The 15,896-nt window shown below is 46.5% G+C and overlaps 1 protein-coding gene and 1 long non-coding RNA gene across 4 annotated transcripts in view; both read left to right on the top strand.

The window, feature by feature from the left end:
* EXOC7 (exocyst complex component 7) overlaps window positions 1-6,405 on the top strand; it is a 31,950-nt gene extending 25,545 nt beyond the window's left edge. For all 3 annotated transcript variants that reach the window (XM_077834258.1, XM_077834257.1, XM_077834256.1), the window contains 7 exons: window positions 2,035-2,100; window positions 2,846-2,966; window positions 3,464-3,559; window positions 4,589-4,652; window positions 5,331-5,372; window positions 5,508-5,641; window positions 6,181-6,405. In XM_077834258.1, coding sequence (XP_077690384.1) covers window positions 2,035-2,100; window positions 2,846-2,966; window positions 3,464-3,559; window positions 4,589-4,652; window positions 5,331-5,372; window positions 5,508-5,641; window positions 6,181-6,283 — 626 coding nt within the window. In that variant the 3' untranslated portion in view covers window positions 6,284-6,405. The remainder of the gene's footprint in view (window positions 1-2,034; window positions 2,101-2,845; window positions 2,967-3,463; window positions 3,560-4,588; window positions 4,653-5,330; window positions 5,373-5,507; window positions 5,642-6,180) is intronic.
* A 1,253-nt stretch (window positions 6,406-7,658) lies between these two features.
* On the top strand, window positions 7,659-10,903 carry LOC144274477 (uncharacterized). Its single transcript, XR_013347884.1, has 3 exons — window positions 7,659-8,708; window positions 8,834-9,121; window positions 9,200-10,903. It is a non-coding gene; the product is annotated as an uncharacterized LOC144274477 (long non-coding RNA).
* The last annotated feature ends 4,993 nt before the right edge of the window (window positions 10,904-15,896 follow it).

Below are 15,896 nucleotides of genomic sequence, written 5' to 3'. Positions count from 1 at the left end.
CCAGTGTCAGAAGCACTCGTCTGTCTTTGCCAATAGTGTTCTCATGCAGCACCAACAACACGAGGGAATTGTATCATTGAATCAAAGAAATTAGCCCCACTGCCATTGGTAGCCTAGCCCAGCACAGGGTACCTAACCCTGCCGGTGCAGAGTTGTTCATCTCAGTAAAGTTTTCTATTGCTGTGGCCACTTTCTTAATTCTGTCTGAAGCAATTGGCTGGTGTTTTGCTCTGGTGAAACGTTTCACTCGAACATGAGTTTTCACCTGAGGACAAGTAAGTGTGGTGAACACCAATACCAGCTCTCTGCCTGCATTGAACAATACCCAGGCACTCTGTCTCATCCAGACATACCACTTATATCCTAGAAAGGGTATGTAGCTCGCATTAAGGGAGGGGGCCAGAGCCACTCAGTTCTATTCAGCAGTACCCAGTTTGCTTGGGGGACCAATCCCACTGAAATAATTGACTTTAACAGGAGTTTGGTCAGGCCCTTGGTGATACTTTTTATCCTCTGAGTGATGACAGTGTTACATTACATCCTGCCTTGCGCTAGTACAAAATATACATTTCCTCCTTAATCACCAGCACCATTTCTGTGGTCTTGAAGGAGCGAATCCTGCCTGCTCTGCCATCAGCTCTGTGGCTGCTCTGTGTTAATATCTGCTTTGTTCTTCTTGACGGGATGGTGGTCTCTAACCTGTCTTTTTGCACTTTGCATTTCTTTCTCTCTCCTCCCTCCCCTTTTCTCTCCGCTCTGCCTTAAACTTTGTAGTTCTTGGGGACACATACAATATTCCTTTAGATCCCAGAGGTAAGCAGAGTGTGTGTGTTACCCACTCGACATGTTATATCACCTTTGACTATAGTTGCATATTTCTGTTGATTCTTAAACCAATATCTAATGATTAAAAACCAGTTGTCTTTTTTAAAAAATGAATAACCCAGAAGCTCCCTGACTCAGTGGGAGAGGGGAGTCAGTGTTGTATTACAGTGAACATGTGGATGTGGCTGCTAATTTGTAGGGAGGATGTTAGTTAAAATGGGATAAAGTCTGTATCATTGCACTGAATTCTCTCTGTTATTCTGATGGGGACAGGCTTTTTCAGGGGGAGTTGGCCCAATTGTTCTGTCATACTGTCCTTTGCAGACCCAGCTCTTTTTTTGACAACTGTCCAGACTTCTTACAGCAGGAAAGACCCTCTTCGCTTCATTGGTGGCTGCCACCAGACCCAGCTCCAGAAGCAGTTTGGGATTTTGTTACAAACTCAAAAGGCTCCCAATCCTTCAAGCAAACTTGGTCTGGCTTACAGCCATGCGGAATTCTATGGGCCAAGTTTTCCGACAGTGGCCTTTGTTGGACTCTGCTCACGCACTGTTTCCTGACCATGTGGCCTGCAGAAGAATATTTGTGTGTGTGCACTTTTAAAACATTTGCACATGCAGGCAATAGAATTTACACAAGCCAAGCCCATCACCTGTGTGGATGGGATATGGTACTTGAACAGTGCTTGTGCAGAGCCTGGGCAGGCTGCTATCAGCAAGGGTGGTGTTAGCTGAAACTTTCCAGAGTGGTGCTGCTTGTTTGGATTAATGTTGCAGGTACGGTACAATAAGTGCTTGCTATTAACAAAAATAACTTCTCTGTTTCTTGGTTGAGAACATCTAGTGCTAAAAAAAGACCTTTTATTACATTCAATTGCTTGATTTCTGATTAATAGGGTGTCTTCTATATCTCAGTTCCTATTCTCTTAATCTTAAAACGATAGTAAAGAAGGAATAGGTCTGTCCCGTAGCATGGCTTTCTAGCAGTTGGTGCAAATACTGGGGTCAAACTGAGTGCAGTCTGTCCTTTCTTGTTCTAAATAATCTGATGCGTATCTGGGGTGAGGAGGGAGAGTAATTTTCATTGACAACTTGAGTGGCATTATAATTCCATAGCAACAATAAAATGACTTGTTTGAGTAGAGGCAGACTAACCAAACCAGGCCCCGTGGGTGGCATGTTAACTGGTTTAAGGTTCTTTTCCTTACAGAGACCAGCTCTTCAGCTAGCAGCTACAGTTCTGAATTTAGCAGACGTCTGCTCAGCACCTACATCTGTGAGTATCATGCACAGCTCTCCCTCAATTGCTTTCTCCACACCTCTGCTTGTGCCCCGCAAGGCATGTTCTCTGGTGCAGTGTTTGGACTGTTCACATGGGTGGCACAGCTGAGGCTGTTGTAGTTGCCGTTAAAGTTATTTGACTGGTAATTCTGGCCTGGGACCGAAGTGCCAGGCTATTACTGAATTCAGCATGCAGCAGCCACTTGGATGGGGCATGTCAGCATTAAACTTGGTTGATGTCAGAAGAGTGGTCCTGGGCCAAATTTAGCCCTGGCACGAGCAGATGGAATACTCATTGATTTCAATGGGAGCAGTGGCTGCTGATATGAGGGCCAAATTTGGTCCTCTGCTGCTAATGGAATCCATGATGGCATGCAATACATGGAGATGCCACTGTAGGAAATGGTGCAGCAGGGGTACGAGCTCTTGTGGAGCTCTCAGCTGCTCCTTGAAGGAAATGGTTGCATGAGTACTAGGAATTGTGTGCGGAAACTTCAGACAAGGTAGATGTACAATTGTGTGCATTTTGCACGCCTAATTCATGTCCACGGTTATGATTGTCTACAAATTATTGAGCAGATTTGCATGCAGTAGATGTATGCTCAGTTGTGCGCCTAAAGATTTTGAAGATTGAGCCCTGTATGTTATCTTCTGTAATAATAAGGCATTGTGGGCCATCATCTTCCGCAGTCTTGATTAAAAATCCTTTGTCCTCTATTAATGTGTTTTTTCTCATTAAGGCAAAGTATTGGGCAACTTGCAACTAAACCTTCTCAGTAAATCCAAGGTTTATGAGGACCCAGCTTTGAGTGCCATCTTCCTGCACAACAACTACAATTACATCCTTAAATCCCTTGAAAAGTAAGTGCATCTCTCGACAAATCCCCATGTATTCCAAACAAACTGAATTTCACTGCTGTGGGGGCTTTAGGTTGAGTGTTGTGGGCGTTTTTTTGTTGTTGTTTTTTTTCCCCCTTTTTTAACTCCAATATGTTGAATGCATTTCCTCACTGGTTTATCTTCTCTGGTATTTTTTCCCCCTTTGAAACTGCCCTTTGAAGTCTTTCTTACATTGCACAAGAGGGAGGGAAAGACAGGCCTCTGAGTGCATCAGATTCTTTCATCTTCTCAGCAGTAAGAATCCAGCACTGGAAAGCATCCAGCTTGGAGCAATTTCTGTGTCCTGGCTTGTACGTTCTGAATGTTGTCACTCCAAAATGGGGGATTGTTAATTTAAAAAGGGCCAAGGGGCCTTGCTAATGAAGGTTTGAAACCCCACCACCCAATTAGCAACAGTGGGTTGGCAGGAGATGAGCTGGTTTGTGGGTGTTCGATAAGCTCTTCTCTCCTTCTACCAGGTCTGAGCTAATCCAGTTGGTGGCTGTGACTCAGAAAACAGCAGAGAGGTCTTACAAGGAGCACATTGAGCAGCAGATCCAAACCTACCAGCGCAGGTCAGGAGGGATTGTCTTTTCTCTTTCCTTAGCCCTCATTATGGCTTGAGAGACCGTCAACTCTCTGCATAGACCTTAATGTCCAGCTCTAACTGAGTGGTGGGAGAGAACAGTATAAAAGGGAACCACAAACAATATGATTTGAAAGAGTTTAACATAGTATGGGAAGTGTTCATCATGGAAAGACATCTGGACATGTGATGTGGAAACTGCCCACTTTCTAGCCCTAAGGAGAGTATGTACTAGCTTCCTGTGAGATTCCTTGCTGGATAACTCACTGTCTATAGATAAAAAGGGATAGCTAATAAGACAGAAAATATCATCATGCCTCTATATAAATCCATGGTATGCTCACATTTTGAATACTGCATGCAGTTCTGATTACCTCATCTCAAAAAAGATATCTTAGAATTGGAAAAGTACAGAGATGGGCAACAAAATTATTAGGGGTGTGGAACAGCTTCCACGTGAGGAGAGATTAAAAAGACTGGGACTTTGCAGCTTGGAAAAGAGAGAACTAAGATGGAATACGATACAGGTCTATAAAATCTTAACTGATGTGGAGAAAGCGAATAAGGAAGTGTTATTTACTCGTTCTCATAACACAAGAACCAGGGGTCGCCCAAAGAAATGAATCAGCAGAAAGTTTAAAACAAAAGGAAGTACTTCTTCACATGATGCACAGTCAACCTGTGGAACTCATTGCTAGGAGATGTTATGAAGGCCAAAACTATAACAGGGCTCAAAAAAGAACTAGATAAATTCATGGAGGATAGATCCGTCAATGGCTATTAGCCAGCATAGTCAGGGTTGCAACCCCATGCTCTGGGTGTCCCTAGCCTCTGTTTGCCAGCAGCTGGGAGTGGACGACGGGATAGATCACTCAGTGATTGCCTGCTCATTCTCTCTCTGAGGCACCTGGCATTGGCCACTGTTGGAACACAGGATAGTGGGTTAGATGGACCATTGGTTTGACCCAGAGTGTCTGTTCTTATGTCTGTAATGCATCCCCTCTCGTGTCAATTGCAGCTGGTTAAAAGTAACAGAATACATCTCGGAGAGAAACTTGCCTGTCTTTCAATCAGGAGTCAAGGTGAGGTGATAGATAAGGATGAATTTCAGACAATGGAAATCTGCCAAAGCATTTTCTCTGCTATATATAGATATATATTTTTAAAATCCAGGGCAAATGTCTCTGGAAAGCAGTAATACTACTGGAAGGCAGAGTTACATTGTGGAGAGTGCATTAGGAATCAGGCTTGGGGTCTATTTTCTCCTGTCACAGATTTACTGTGTGACCGTGGTCAAATCCCTTCACCGCTCGGCGCCTCTCTCTGAAACTAGGGCAGATGATGCTACTTGTAAAACTCCTGAGAGCCTAGCACAACTGCTCTACATGCACAGTAATACCTGTCCTCGCCCCAAATTTCCCTATTTAAATAATCTTTAGATGAGTGACATTCGTTGAAAGTGGGATTCTCTCCTCCCCAACATGTTCCCATTCCTGAGTCCTAGCTAAAGCATGTAAGACAAACTTCCAGGAGAGAGTTGGTGTGGGGAGTGGGACCCAGTGAATGATAATAAAGATGGCACCATGTGGGTGGTGGGATTCTAAAAGCCTTTCGGAGGCTCTTGAGGAATAAAGCCTTTGGCTTTTTCTCCTGAAGGCTGGTCAGTCCAGGTGGAGATAAACATGAATTCAGAGAGTGAGCAGCAGTGAGGACATTTATACTGGGAGGGGGAAATAACATCTCTTCTTCTCTCCTCACAGCTCAAGGATAAGGAGAGGCAGATGATAAAGGAGCGTTTTAAGGTAAGAAGCCTTTGTGGGGTCAGAGAACTTTCCCTGGATCAGTGCTAACCCTGAGCTGTGCTTGCCTGGCACAGTGCGCCATATGAAACTTAGACACATCTGTGTCCAACCGTTTTCTCCTGTTTTAATGGCAAGGGTTTCAATGACGGCCTGGAGGAGTTGTGTAAAATCCAGAAGGCCTGGGCCATCCCTGACATGGAGCAGAGGGACAAAATCCGCAAGGCCCAGAAAACCATTGTGAAAGAGACCTACCGTGCCTTCTTACACAGGTGACCACTCTTCTCCAGGAGCAGTGTCCTCTGTCCTGGTTCTTCTGGGGATATGCTGAGTTCTCCTGGGCCCAGAGCAGACCAAAAGTGAGGCAGTTTGCTGCACTCTGGCTTTCCAAAGCTATCCTCAGCTCTGTATAATATGCCCTTGAGATTCTGCAAGCTGAGGTTGGCTGATATGATTGTTCTCAGTTAGATTGCGGCATTCGTGAATGGCTTCTAATTGCAAGACAACTGGTGGCCATGTTCTAACTAGTGGAAAGCTGGGCTCCATTGAGAAATCTCTTGATATTAATGGAAACCCAGGAATACCCATTTGAACCAACCCTGCTAGAAGGTATTCTTCCCATGAAGAGCTCTACCCAAGTGTCTGTCACCCTCTCAAACAGAAGATGTGGGAGCTGGAATATTGCTTCTCTGGGAGGGGGGCAGAAGCAGAGCAGCACTGGATGGTAGTGAAAAGGGAAGTCCCAGGTGCTGTGGCTTTGTGCAGTGTCCGCTGTGTGTCACACTGGGGTTGTTTTGCTTGCCCTCGGCAGGTATGGCAATGTGCCCTTCACCAAGAACCTTGAGAAGTACATCAAGTATAGAGTTGACCAGGTGGGCGAGATGATTGAGAAGCTGTTCGACACATCAGCATGAACCGCTGACTTATATGGTAGTCAGTGTTTTCCTGGTCACCTCTGGGCCTCCTTCCCTGCCCCATTCTGGTGGGTGGGTGTTATACTTGTATTTATTGGATTTATAAACATGTGAAAACACTCCATCCTGTCTGCCTTTGCCTTTTTAAAGTGGATCACGGAGGAAGCTTTTAGATGACAGATGAAATACTCCAGAGTGGTTTTTGTTATGTTCATGTGTCTCCAGATGGAGAAGTTCTTAGTGGAGAGGCAAGATGTGTGAGCTCTGTAAATACTTATCTCCTCAGGGTGAAATCCTTGGTCCTGGTGGAGAATATATGGGTTTCTTTGCAACTTTGATGTGCTAAGAGAAGTGTTCTGGTATCTCAGTTCCCCCTGAGGGATTCTTTTAGATCTCTAAGGATTTTCCCATCACTGCACTAAAGTCCATAAGTTGCAAACATATATTAGTCACTGACGATTGTAGAATGTTCTTTTTAGAGCCCAGCAGTGTTTCTCTTTCATTGGTAAGCCAGTCCCTGCTAAGTGAGTGGAGAGCCTTGTGCTATAGGATAAGGATTATAGGGCGTTTGGATATTATAATGGCGTTTGTTCTATAGTGGAAAAAATTGCAAACTTCTGCTGTATATTTTGAGTCTCTTTCTAGAAGTCTGTGACATAGCTATTTGAAATGGAAAGATTCAGTTCAGGGTGAAAAAGGCTTAGTGGGCTTTAATCTGCATGTGTAAATTAATTTACAGTGGTATTGCCAAAAGATACTGGATTGAAATCCTCAGTTTACCGAACGGTTACAGTAGGGACTGAGCTGATCCCCACAAACCCACTCCTCAGCCCACCTGGACCTGGAATATTTTTCCTACTAGGAAGTCTCTCTGCCCGTTTTGTCCTTGTTCCTGCCGAGATTGTCAGCTTTGTTAGTAGTCTGATTTAAAGATCAGGCAACTGGACAGTGACAGCAACCAGGCTCTCCTTTCATAGGTCACCCAATAGCCATCAGCTTGCAACAAATTTCAGTTTTGGCTGACCAGGGCTAGATTAGAATTGGGCCATCCAGGTTCTGAGCCATCCAACCCTTATTTATTTTCATTACTCCAATAAACGGGATCGCCTGTGTCATGTTTGGTTGTTCTTTGATGACAAGATTAACACAACTCCCCCTTCAGGCCCTCCCTTTAGAAAGGCCAGTTGTATAAACAGGAGGCTGTGCAGAAAGCTACAGTGCCCTGTTCATCCTCTGTAACCGGAGAGTTCCTGGCTTAGCTCCTTTCCTTGTGGTTTCACGTATTGTGTAGAGCTAGGTCTTTACTGAATAAGCCATGGTGAGTGGGCTGGGGATGAACCAGCCCAATTTACTGTGCAGTGGTTGAGCTTCTGAGGCCTCTGACTTCTGGACTTGCCCCAAGCCCCTGGTCCAGTGGAACCAGCACCGGCATTGTTTTAAGAAATGTCTGATTGCATCTGATGTGAAAGGAGTGCATGGGGGGCTGTTAGAGATGGTCCCTGCCTTGTATTGTTTGTGGTGTGCTGGTGTGAGATTGCACTCCTGCTGCGTCCGCATGGCAATAAGTAGTGTAGCCTGGAGCCTAGTCCACAGAATCAGAGCGAAATAGAAATAAACCCTGGGCCTTCCCATTGTGTAAGAGCTTTGCAGTGAGCTACGGTGTGTGTGTCAACCTCTGAGAACTTAGGCTGGGCTTTTCAAAGGGGCCTGAGAAAACCAGGCCCCCAATTATATATGATAAACCTTATAGATTCTCTCTTATCCGGCTTCATATATACCTACAAGACAGAAGATCTTCCACTTGCTCTCACGACAGCTGGAATGTAACTCAAGTGCGGGGGCTATGCATCTGCTAATATGGCAGGTTCTGGAACTGACCCATTTGGGCTCAATACAAGTACCCAGAAGCCATTATTGTCTTGGCAGTTTTTTGGCGCCTTCTGTGAAATGAGTTGGTGATTTTAAGCAGCCACATCTTAGTCGCCCCCTCAGCCACCCTCCTTTTTGGCAATCTTTGCAGAGAGCCCAAGGCCTTGTCTAGGCCATGTAGACGGAACAATTTTCTCCAGTCTGAGTGGTTCCTGCCCGTCCTAGTTGCAACACATGTGGCCGTGAACGCTGCCATGTCCCATGCATAATGAAGTCAGTCTTCAATCCAGCACCCTTCACTTGCACTTTCATGTCTTTTTTTTTTTTTTAATTAAAATGTCATTTGCCGAGACCCCTTGGCTCTGCCTTTTGTAGAGGTGAATGCAAATCTGCCTCATGTGAGATTAGTGAGTCTGAGCCTTGACTTCCAGGAGATTCTCGGTGGCTTGACTCTAGAGGGTATTGTCTATGCAGGAGCTGGGCTCGGCAGCTCGCACTCACCCACCTGTGTTGCTCATAGAGATGAAGCTCAGATGACAGCTGGTGACATCGCAAGGTTAGTAAAAGAGATCGTAGTTTCAGTTACTGTCAGTGCACAGAGGGACATAAAAATGCACTTCCCCATTGCTTTGGAGTGTCACATGGGGGGATTTAATTTTCCACGCCATATCTAACCTTCAGCAGAGGGACAACGACCTGGAGTCTCACTTCTGCTTCATGGCTACGTGACTGCATACCGTGAAAGAGGGAGCGTGGCTGGAAGGCTTTGGAAAGATGAAAGGGGAACAAGTGTTCTTCATCCCCAGCTCGCCTGATGGCCAGTCCAGATCTTCTGGTCCTGCAGCATGTTGGCTGCAAGCAGCTGATGGGGAGACAGGGCAGGGACCACAGGCTGTGTGGTGTTATGCAGATCACTGCACGTGCTCCCTGCTGCGTTTGCTGTTATTCTTCCAGGTTCTGCAACGACTGGTGAGTGAGTGGGGGAGGGGATGGGATGGGAGGTTCTTCTAAGCACCCGCTAGTGAAATTGTTCTTGTCCCACGACAGCTGATGGTCATACCACGACTGAGGAATTCAGAGGAATCCACATCAGTTTGTAAGTGGCAAGGGCCAAGAGGCTGCTGGATGAGGCTTCTATGATTTTCTTGGGTGCCCTGGCTGCCAGAGTCCATTCCACCAGTGGGCGTTAGTCAAGCCTTCCTGACCCTGTAGCTGGCCAAGATTAAGGGAAGCCATCTAGGCATTCTGCACTATGGTGTGGGACACAAGGGCTCTTACAACCACCGTGTAACCTCTGCTTGTGTCCTCTTCTCCACTCCTGTGACGCTAAGCACCCCTGTATTCCCACCCTACATGCTTTTGGAATAATCTTGGTACAAAATATGCCTTGTGAAGTATCATTTGAAAACAAATAACTCGCTGATTGTTAATATTCTTGTGTGATGGAAGTACACGACGTCCATTGTTATGAATACAGTCTGCAGTTATGATTAAAGTGTGTTTAAAGTAGGCATGCCATAGGGAGTTGGAAAACAGGTCCGCCCAGGTCTTGAATACAAATGACACAGGGTTGAGTAGATACAATGGGCTTGCAATTTACATGTGCAGTAAACAGAATTATTAAGCTCCAAGATGGTTGGGGGTCAGCATGTCTAGACCAGGCACGTTGGCATGGCAGATAAAGCTAACAAGCGGGGGAAGAGACAGCATGACTGTACCCAGTAGGAGAGAGAGGCTTGGTCTGGGTTTCACTTTCAGAAGAATCTAGTTCAAAGGTTTACTGGGCTATAAAGACAGGGAGGCTAAGCCTCAAATAATAAGCAATTGAATCAATCAATTGAATGCAATATTTGTGCACCATGTGAGGTCTTTTATGAATGCCTCTAATACGCTGGTGGGTGATATTGTAAAATGCCTGTATGAATGCTATAGGAGGAATTACGAATACTCATTCATAGTATGTTTTAAAGAGTGTGGCTGAACAAAATAAGGAATAGTTCCCGCCCAGATGAGGGGAGGGGTAGCTATTTACCTGGTTCCTGTGTAAATTAAGCATGATAGAATCAAAAAAATGGAAGCCCCATTTACGTATAGGGGATGGGAAGGCCACAGGAAGGGAAGAAGAGCATGAAATCCCCTTGTCTCTTGAAACAAGGTCATTGAACTTAGAAAGCTATAAGCAAGGACAGAAGCCATCTTTGGCATCACCGCTAGACAGACACGAGGCCAGAACTGGGGCAAGCTGAGAAAGATAGGTCCTTCAACCTCAGGGATGGGGGGCTTGAAGTCTCTGGAAGTGAAGATAGGTGAGAAACCTGCTTAGGCAAAGATCGTTCACCTAAGAAGACAAGGGGAGCCAGCACCTTGGACTTTGGTGGAAGGTCTTGACTGAGGGAAAGTCAGCCATGGCTGGGAAGAAAAATGGCTGGTGAGAGAAACCATCTGGAACAAAGGCTGTATCTTGCTAAATTAAGCTTTAGACCTTTAGAAGCATGTTTTGTTTTGTTGTAACTATCTTCATTCCTTATTCTTGAACTCACTTAATCCTATGTACATTTTGTTAATACATTTATTTCATTTTTACCATAAACCAACGCAGTGCAGTGTTTAAAGGGAAGGGCTTATTGACCCCCAGTTTAGTTCATAAGCTGGCATGTGTTTTTGTGTCTTTAGAGGAAAAAATTAACCATATTATTTCACTGACCTGGCTAGGAGAGGGCTGGACATTACAGAGTACACGGGTGTTGGGAAAATTTGGGTCTGGGAGTGCGTTGGGGTCACCTGCAAGTTGTAGACCAGGCTGGTGGGAGCGGTAGACAGGCAGCTGGGGTCAGAGATGCTGAACCCAGGCAGTCTCAGGGTGTGACCTACATGCTGGTAGGCTGGTTGTGAGTAGCCCAGGTTGGGAGCTACAATGGTAAAGCATTGTGAGGCGCCCAAGGTTACAGGGCAGGTAGTGACACAACCCCTCACTGGCCTGGTTTGCATCTTGAATGGACCATGACAACTCCTCCTTCTTGGGCAGGCATATCTGAGCCTATCACTTGTAATCACTTAAACTCTATCTTTGTAGTTAATAAATTTGTTTGTTTATTCTACCTGAAGCAGTGCATTTGATTTGAAGCATGTCAGAGACTCCCCTTGGGATAACAAGCCTGGTGCATATCAATTTCTTTGTTAAATTGACAAACTCATATAAGCTTGCAGCGTCCAGCGGGCATAACTGGACACTGCAAGATGGAGGTTCCTAGGGTTGTGTCTGGGACCGGAGATACTGGCTAATGTCATTTGGTTGCACAATCCAAGGAGCGGCTTACATGCCAGAGGCTGTGCGCGAACAGCCCAGGAGTGGGGGCTGAGCCGGGTGAGGCTGGCTCCCAGAGTCAAGGATTGGAGTGACCTAGCAGATCACCAGTCTGGATACACACTGCTTCAGGTAGAATAAACAAACGGATTTTTTAACTACAAAGATACATTTTAAATGATAGGCAAAAAGTCAGAGTGGTTACCAAAAGAAAAGAAAATATAAGCATGCAGTCTAAACTCTCAGCCCTATTAGACTGGGCAACATCTAGATGAAGCAGTTTTTCTCACTCCACTGGATAGTGCAGTCCTTAATATAGAGGTTTGTTCCTTAAACCTGGGCCAATCTCCTCTGTTGGAGTCTTGTCTTCTCAGTATCTTAGTTGCTTACAGTGAAGGTGAGGGCAGGAGAAGGGCCCAGTATGCGTCCACTGTGTCTGTTTTATACCCTCAGTCCATGTGCTTGGGGAGCACAAGTCCAGGCACGTCTGGGGGCATTGCTGAGTCTCTCCAAGCAAGGTCAAGCAATTCCCCTGGTGTGGCCTCATGCAGGAGAGTCATTGCATTGTAGCTCCCTTGCTGGACAATGACTGTTGGTGGGTTGTTTGACACCCCACCCGGGCGTTGTTACTTTCTTTGCTGTTGCCCCTGGGTAGCTAATATCTGGCTGATTCCCCAACTTACAGCATGTTTTAGTGACCACCATACAACACAACTCTCATAACTTCATATGCATTACGGATACACACACACGGATAGAGAAATGACTTTCAGCAGATCGTAACCTGTCCTCTGCTACCTTATAAGGCGTGCTTTATATGTAAGATCACGATTATGTGGAAATGAGGAATATGGGGGTACGCTCCCCCAAGGTATAGAATGTCACAGAGCCCAAGTGTGGATGTAGTGGCCTAACATAAGACACCCCACATTGAAAATGCTGGTGTTGGGGCCTGATTTTCAGAGGTTCTGAAGTCAGTGGGAGTTGGGGTGCTCAACATCAGCGCATAGGTATTGAAGGTAGGATAACCAAAGGACCCAGAATTAGAAGCCACTTTAGAAAATTTGTCTCTGAATGACTTGCCTAAGGTCCTCCAGTGAGTCAGCGGCAGAACAGGGCCCAGAACCCTGGCCCCCGTGTCTGTGCTCCTGCCAGCTGCACCGCATTGTTCCCTGGCGTCAGCTTAAACAGGAAATCCCAGCTACAGCACCAGCCACTATTGCCTGCAATCAGTGAGCTGTAAGCGAAGAGCCAGTCTTACCTGGGTAAGGTGCCCTTTTGCATCAGTGCAGGCCGCAGGACTCCACCAGGTGATCCAGACATGAAGTGGTGTGAGGAATGCTCAGGGAGCCAGCTGTCTGCATTCTTATAGGGCCCCCATCATCGGGGTATCTGCTTGGCCTTGGTTATGGTGCCAGAGCCCTTCTCCCCATTTTCGTCCTCTCCATTTGACAATACAGAGCTGTCTTTCTCGGTGGACCATCTGCCTCTTCCTTTGTCTGACAGCTGTTCCTGAGTGAGTACTTTCCTGGACTTTCATGTACCTGGGCTTTCATGTACCTTTCAATAATCACTCACAAAGGGTAACCAATACCCACTGTGAGTGTGGCATGGGGGACCAGTTGTTTCCCTTTGCAGTACAGTGCAGTGATCTCCATTCCTCTGTGTCTCATGTTTATGATCAGACCCATGCCTAGACTCTTGTTTGTTTAGATGCTGCTTTCTCCCTCTGGTTTTTGTTTTTTGGTCTTTTTATTCACTCTCTGAAAGTATCATTAACCCCTCAGTGGACACAAAAAGAAGAGTTAAATATTGACTGGGGTACAAATATCCTCTTCAACTCTTGCTAACTTTCAAGTACTTGTTTATTTAGGCCAATTCCAACTGGTGGGCCAGGTCTGCGCAATTAGACCTTGAAAACGTTTAAACACTGCAGCCATTTTAAATGGCTCGAGGTGATGGTGATAATCCATGTTGTTAAAGCAGCAAAGGATTCCAAAGCACTTTGCAAAGGTGCCACCTTGCACATGCAAGCTACCCTCTGACTTCAGTGAATGTCTGCATCCGCAAGGAATGCGAGATGAGAACCTATGCTCAGAGAGCACGGTTGAAATGCAGCCATCTCTAGTGTGACCAGCAAGCACACAGCCGTGCGGGGAGGGAAAGCTGGGGAGAGAATTTCAGGACACTCCCCTTATGAAATGTACCATGGGATCTTTTTTGTCTCACCAGACGTGTACCCAGTACATCACACACAAGTCTGTCTGTGAAGCTATACATTAAGGCTGAGATTTCAAAATGTTAATTTAATTTTAGCTCAATCTTTAGCTGGTTGAGTTGTAGCCTAGATTTGTACCCTGCATCCATGCTAGGGAAAAGGTCAAGTTTAGGTCAGGCTTAGCTAGCACATGTTAAGCTAAACTTAACCTAGACTTGACCACTTTTCCTAGTCATGACAAACCAGAGCAGCCCCAGACTAAAGGAGCATGGAGACATTTCGACCCTTTGGATCTTCCAGAGGAAGGTGGAAGCCCATCGGCAGGAGAAGATTTGCCCTGCTACTGCTCATGCTGTGCCTATCCTGGAGCTGAGTATGAGACTCAGGTACCAGCTTGAAAAGCCTTGAGACTATTCATAAATGCACAATTCACACTGTTAAAATAATAAACTAGCCAGAGGTTCCTGGAGGGGCAGGGGTGTTAATGACCTGATCGTGTCTTTAAGCAGGCAGATCCTTCGGAGCATGTTGTATCAGGATTTATAGCCCCATGTCCTTGGAGCTGTGGTGAAACTTGCTTTGCCCTCATGGTGCAGGACGGGCTGTTAAGCACTGTGCCTACAGCTACTAGTTTCTGATTGTTCATAGTGTTTGTATATGGAACCTTTGTGCGCTATTGATGTGAGTGTGTTGTTCGATGATACCCGCTGTGTGCTAGGGGGAGATGCTCGGGGGTCCTCTCTGGGCAGAGCGCCCACATAAGAGAGAAGCCCCTTTGCTTTGTTGGATCTGGTACCCAACCCCTGCTCTGCCTGCCAATGGGGTTGCCACTGTCAGCAGCTCCCGGGGAGTGGAACTTGAAGAGATGAGGCCTGGCAGCTGTGTGAGGCCAAGGAAAAGGTACTGGAGGGGTATTAACTTAGGAACCCTTCTGCTGGAGATGTGCCAACACAAAGTGGGGTGGGTGTTACCTGGGGGGCTAGCTAGTCGCCCAAGCTCTCAAGCAGTAGGTTCCAATCATGTTGTTTCACAGGGGGTGGAGGGTTTGGGGGTGTGGCTGTCCCTGCACTCTCTGCCTACTCTCTCCTAGTGAACCCAGGCTGCCGAGGGCAGGGTTTCACCCACCGTGTCAAACCCATCTGGCCCCTGCACCACTGAGAATCCCTGGCTAGGCACCATACTCACACCATGACTTTGCGATGCCAATGGACTTACTGAAACCGAGCTGTCATTTTGTCCCCACTTAAGAGGGAGTGGGGTTGCTGTCCAGGGGAAGGGCAGAACCCTGCTTTGTGAAGGACTCTCTAGGGGGGCAGGGGTTGAGCCAAAAGAGTTTCTGGCCCCTGTAGTGCCCCACAGGGAGATCTTTCCCTTAAGAAATCTGCTGCCTTCTCAGTGTGTTACTCCCTCATGCTTCTGGGGTGTTCCAGAGCTGGGGAAATGCCACCCCGTGCAGTCTGCCGATCGCTGAACGAACAAGAGGTGGGTGAAGCCGTCAGGTAAAGCAAGTGAGGTCTTTGGGGATTTGCAGGAAACTCTGTCTATTGGACCCCTTGGAGCCACATTTGTCAAGAGGCTGCTGTGTTTTTAATTCCTGGCAGTGTTCCCAGACATCTGCCACTGTCCAGCAGAGGCCACATGTGGACTTCAGTCTCAGGGGAGTCTCAGCATTTCCAAATGTTGAGGAATTGGGGCTCCACAATGGAGAGGGGCTCAGCAGAGTCTGGTAAGGTGCCAGTTCGTGTCTGGCTGGAGGATCTGAACTGGCGGGTTTAATGGGCCATCCTTGGATGGTTCGACACTTGGACTGGGGTTACCCAAGGATGTTTTCTACCCAAGCTCCCTCTCTGCCCCCCAGTCATTGTGTCTCGGATCTGCCTCTTGATGGTTGTGTTTCTCAGTGGACTTTGTGATTGATAGGGATATGATTATTACACCTTTGCTATCAGAAGGGCCATTCAGCACGCCAGGAGGCAATGGAGGTGTTAGCTGTAGAACATAGCAGAGAGAAGATGAGTGTTTTATCCCAGCCTGACTGGCAGGGAAAGGCCGGGATGTTACACCATGGACAGGGCCTGCATGTCAAGCCTGGGACACTCTGACCTTCTCTTATTAGGGAGATTAGAGTTCAGAATATTCTGTGCCATTTGCAGGCAGGCAGGAACAGCCAGGGCAAAAACCGCACTATTAATCAGACCTGAGTGCAGCTAGCTAGCTCACAG

The sequence above is a fragment of the Eretmochelys imbricata genome, chromosome 14 (genome assembly GCF_965152235.1).
Source record: "Eretmochelys imbricata isolate rEreImb1 chromosome 14, rEreImb1.hap1, whole genome shotgun sequence".
Classification (NCBI taxonomy): Eukaryota; Metazoa; Chordata; order Testudines; family Cheloniidae; genus Eretmochelys; species Eretmochelys imbricata.
This window is presented reverse-complemented; position numbering and strand designations above follow the sequence as displayed.